Source organism: Fringilla coelebs, assembly GCF_963513975.1.
Source record: "Fringilla coelebs genome assembly, chromosome: 3".
Lineage (NCBI taxonomy): Eukaryota > Metazoa > Chordata > Aves > Passeriformes > Fringillidae > Fringilla > Fringilla coelebs.
Window position 1 is genome coordinate 44,677,186 of NC_140030.1, and position 5,138 is coordinate 44,682,323.

The following is a 5,138-nucleotide window of genomic DNA, read 5'->3' on the forward strand; positions in this document are numbered from 1 at the left end:
TGTCTAACATGAAAACATAATCGTGCTTTGAAAGGGAAGAGTCTGTAACAAGCATGGAAAACTTACTACAGTTACTAGAGGTGCTAACCAAATCTCACTCCCTGGTTTCAGAGCGAAATCCAGACTCCCAGCGGCACAAAACCTTCCAGAGAAATAAAACTAATTACACTTCAGCATTTCTAGACCTTGAGATTTTTAATCACATATACCATCTTGCTTAACAGTTCATTCACTTAACACAGGCAAGGTACAAGTTTTCGTAGAAGTGTCTGGAAGTGCATCTAGAATGCATTGCCTGCCCACTGTTTTATTTACAGGTTTTTTCAATGAAAATCAGTAGCTAGTAAATCAAAGCATTATTACACAAACACAAAATACAATCATTAACACTTTACTGGATACAAATGATAAGCATAAGGAAATGTCCATGTACGCTCACTGACATGAATTTGTGTTAGCTTGCTACTAATATATGGTACTGAGAATTGGTGGTAATATAACTGAAAGACAGATGTGTATTAAAAAAATTAGAGAGCCACTCATGTTTGACATGATCTTATACTGAGATAAATATCTACAGACAGTGGTATGATCATGTACATTCACATGTGATCATATCAACATAGTTAATTTTTTTCTGACAAGGTATCATCATCAAGGTAGTTGAACCTCCTCAACAAAGCTTGCTAAGATCAAGTACCAGATAGTATTTTCTAAAGTGTTGGATGATACAGAAACAATCTGTGCAAGTGTAGCAATTTTGATTCAGAAAAAATTTTTAAAAAGTAGTATTTACAAAGGTAATTTTTAAATTCAGTGATTAAATTAAGACTCCAGTCTTCATATTCCAAACACCTGTTCATTTAATTTTTTTTTTTTGGCGGTTTGCTCTCCTCTCCCCATTCCTTCTCCCCACCACAAATATTAGCCCAGGTTTAAAGTAGACTATCACAATTAAAACTCTTCAAAAAACAGTAAGTTATTCACCTTGTGCCAAAAAAAAAAAAGAAAAAAAAATGCAACACTATAACATTACTCATAAGATTTCATAAATCCTTCATAATTAAGGAAAGTTCCAGGAGCAAAAAACTTACACAACTTGGGAGGAGAAATAAAGGAAAAAGGAGACATACATCCACTGACTTTTTTGTTTGTTTGTTCTTTCTCAATTTCATTTACAAAAAGCTCCTGGTACTTTTTCTAATGTTTCCACACCTCCTTTCTCTGGCACATATGGTTTAATATACAAACAATTTAAATAAAATGTCAGATTCAAATTCCCACCATAAATAATTCCACTCTTATGAAAACTGGTGGGGTTTTAGCTATTTCAAAACTAGCCCTGCCTGGCTAACCATTTGGTTAGGAATCAGGGGTTAATAAGAGGATTCTTGCAAAAAATTTGTTATTCTATTTTAGCCTTGTAACAGTTTAATACAAATGAAATCTAGAAGAAACCCTTTTCACTGATGTTGTTTCTTTTTCATACATCCTAATACCCATAAGTTATAACCACACAGGCTGTGCAAGAAACAGAATTACTTGAGCTTTTCTGTGTTTTCTAGGGATTCTATGAGCCTGTTGATGTTTTTGAACTTAAAAAATAAAAACTCTTTAAGTCCTTATTCTAAATGGTAGATAAACTCTCTAGCCTTTTTTCTTCATGGAGTGTTATTATCCATCCTTATTATAAGATACTGTATTTCTTCTCAGCTTTAAATTTGGGTTGTCAGTACTGTCTCTTTTTGTTTCCATCTTGTTTTTCAGATTCCAACTCATTTGATGAAAGAGCTCATAATTTTACCTCCTTGCTGAAGCTGATCTTTTCACACTGGTCAGCTTTGAAAGTCAGAATACTGAGTGTTTCTCTAGGTCAGACTGGTACTAATTTGAGTATGGAGTGGAACCAAGCTGGTTTGATGTGGAGTTTGGATTGATTTCTTCTCATGCTGGGTTGGAGATCTAGCCATCTCGGGCGGTTCAGGAAACAGGGTGGGGAGTGGTAGCCATTTCCATGCCAGAGTCTCTTAACAGCAAAAATACAGAAGAGAAACGGAGAGAATGAAAAAAAGACTCGTGGTTGAGTGAAGAGAATTTCCATGTCCGTGAGTGGTGGTATTGTTCACTGAATTTGTGACAGCTGACAGAGAAGTGGAACTTGCTGAAGAATTGTTTGAAGGTGTTGGACTTGTTCCATTGGGACCACAGTAGATCTAGAATGTGGAAAGGAGGGGAAGTAACAAAAAGGGTTATATTGTCTCTTTTTAAAAGTCAGAATACATATTAGTAGCAGTGAACACTGTGTAGCCTCCCCCAGACACAGCACTCAAATGATACATACAAATGCTCACGCCTTTCATTGTGCACTTAAGGACAAAGACATTCTGAATTGCACTTGTGGGATTGGTTAAAGAAATAGATCTAACATTTTTCTAAATGTATTTACATAAATATTATTTTATGGAAATCCTTTAGTCCTTCCATATATTAGAAGACACATAGGTTTCAAAAAAAAAAAAAAATGTGCAAATGTAGAGCTATGTAAAGGCAGATCTTAGGATAAGAAAGAGTTTCAAACAACTGTGTGAATTGCAGTCTGTGTTTGCAGGCTAAGCCACAAACAAAAATATGAGGAAACAATGGTCAAGAATCTATTGATACTGTTTCTGGGGCTGGTCTGCGGCTTCCTTTGAAGCAGTGGTGGGGCTGAATGTGAGTGCATTTAATATTTCAGCCTCTCTTATCTTGCTGTGGTAGCACTGAACTGCAGAAGTTAGAACAATGAAACCATACTGATTAAATCACAACCTATTGGCATTCTAGAAGACACACCAAAAAAAAAAAAAAAAGAAGAAGAAGAAGTGCAGTGAAAAGACAATATATTAGCAAATTTTAAAAATGCTGACAGAAAGCAAGATAAAAAATACCCTTTCCTCATAACTCTGCATTATAGGGACAGAACAAAAACTTGCACTCCGTGCAACCTCATTATCAAGTTATTTCCTATATATGCACAGGAAAATTTTCAAGGATAACCTAAAGTATGTTTATTCTTGTGAAAAAAAAGCATGTGAAACACAAGGATGAAAAACAAGAGCAAGAATCACATTATCTCATCCCAAAAAATAAGCCTAACACAGAAAGCTTGGCTTCAACCCCATGGCAGCAAACTTGCACTCTACCAGAGCACTCTGGTAAGCTCTTAGACTTTACTCAAATAAAAACATATATATTTTTAAAAGAGGTTAGTTAAAATAATAAGTAATTCTGTCCACAAAAGGTGTCTTTATTTTCTCATGTTTCTAGTGCTGCTGAGAAAATAGATTAGCAGGGGGAAAAAACTCAATCCCCCAATACTGAAGCAATGAAGTCTATGTTAAATTAATTAGAAAATTGCACAAGCACTTTCTTTTGATATTTCCTACTAAAAAAAAGCATACAATAGAAAAACGTAAGAATGGTGTAAAGCTTCTGGTATTTAGCATTTTTGGCAATCAGCACCGTGCTGGAAGCAATTTAGGACTGCAGGATAAAAATCGCTGTGTTGAAGTTTCTGTTAAAACCGGTCTGAAAGTGATCAATAGTGAATTGCTGAGTTAATAACCTGCAAAGCAAGTCCCAGCCTGCCCTGGAATTTTTTTGAGTCTTCATACAAAGACTCCACGATCATTCCACTCTTGGTTATGTATATTTTAAGTTTTCTTGGTTTTAAATAAAAAAAAACTAGTTGCTCAATTTTTTTTTTTTTTTTTTTTCTGGAAGCAAATGGGCTTATGTCCAAGTTCCCCATCACAGTAGATGGGACCCCAGAGGTTTTCTCAGCGTGAATGTGATAAATGTGATAAATACGGGTAACCCAAAGGGTCTGATCCTTCTCTCAATCACTGCCAAGGGCAAGACTCCACTGAGCACAAAGGAGAAGGGATAATGCCCTTCCTTGCAAACAAAGAGGAGAGGAGGAGGGAACACGATCCGGCAATGCCGTTGCTGTTCATTTTCCTGATGCTGTGCTATTCACGCTTTTGAAGAGGTGGTCGAGGATACGGAACCTGCGAGTCCCCTCGGCTTGGCCGCTTAAAGAGAAGCGGATCGCTCCTGCATCCATTACCTTTGCGCCAAGGGCAAGGCTCGGCCAGCGCAGCAGCCGGCGCCTTCGCTTCCAGCCCCTAAACCTCCCCGTCCTGCCGAGAGCCGAGCCCAGGAGCGGCCCCAAAGCCCCGCACCCTCGGGCGGGGGGAGGACCAGAACCGGGTCCCGCTGCAAAACTCGTGCCTTCCCGGAGCTCTCTCGGCTTGGGAGGGATCGTTCTCCCTCGTATCAGCGGGGGAATGAACGCTCAGCTGCCGCTCACGCCGCGGTTCCGCGGCTTTCCCTCGAGGATCCCACGGGGAAAAAAAAGGCGGCCAACTCCAACTCGATCTTTTTTGATTTGACCGGGGTAATCCACGGCACCGCCACCGCCGTCCCAGGGCTCCGAGCACGCCCCGCCGCCCGTCCGCGCCCATCCCCGCCCCGTCCGCCGCCGGGGCTGCCCGGGCTCGCTCCTCTCGCCCGCCGCCGCCGCCCCGGGCCGGAGGAGCCGCCCGCCACCCACGGCCGCCCGCGGGGCGCCGCGGCGGGCTCCGGCACGGCGCACAGGAGCGGGAGCTGCTCTCGGGAGAAACCCGCCCCTCCGCCGCTCCCGAGGCGGCCGGGGAGGGTCTCGCCCTGGGGCCGGCAGAGGGAAAGCGCCGAGCCGCTCCGGGGCTCACCTGCGTGGGAAGGAGGAGGGCAAGGAGCAGGAGCCCCAGGGCGAGCCGCGCCGCCAGCGCCGTCCCCATGCCCATCTGATGCTGTCCCGCCGCGATGCTGGTGCTGCTCCTGCCGCTGTGGCTGCGGGCGAGAGGGATGCGCCTCTCCGCCGCGCCCGGCCCTTTTATAGCGGCTCGGGCTGCCGTGACGCCCCGCCGCCGCCCTCCCTCCTCCGCCCCACACCTCTGCTCCCGCCCTCCGCGGCCCCGCAAGTCGCTGCCGCCCCCTCTTCCCGCGGCGCTGCGGGCTCCGCTCCCCCTGCCCGGGCTGTCCCGCGGCACCGGGGCGCGCTCGGGTCCTGCGGGCCCCGCTCCGACGGACACGGAGCTCTGCTTGCTCCCCTGGGT

General features: G+C 44.0%; 1 protein-coding gene across 1 annotated transcript; it reads right to left on the reverse strand.

Moving 5' to 3' along the window:
- Positions 1-214: 214 nt before the first annotated feature.
- Positions 215-4,873, reverse strand: CD24 (CD24 molecule). Its single transcript, XM_084202978.1, has 2 exons — positions 4,752-4,873; positions 215-2,213 (listed from the first exon to the last, which is right to left on the reverse strand). Exons 1-2 carry the CDS (start codon positions 4,824-4,826, stop codon positions 2,028-2,030), a joined length of 261 nt encoding a protein of 86 aa, XP_084059104.1. The 5' UTR covers positions 4,827-4,873; the 3' UTR covers positions 215-2,027.
- Between the last annotated feature and the right edge of the window lie 265 nt (positions 4,874-5,138).

Bases quoted from the DNA above. Each gene is read 5' to 3' on its own strand.
- CD24 (XM_084202978.1), bottom strand. From the start codon at position 4,826: ATGGGCATGGGGACGGCGCTGGCGGCGCGGCTCGCCCTGGGGCTCCTG. The intron at 2,214-4,751 runs GTGAGCCCCGGA...TCCACATTCTAG, and splicing joins CCCTCCTCCTTCCCACGCAG to ATCTACTGTGGTCCCAATGG.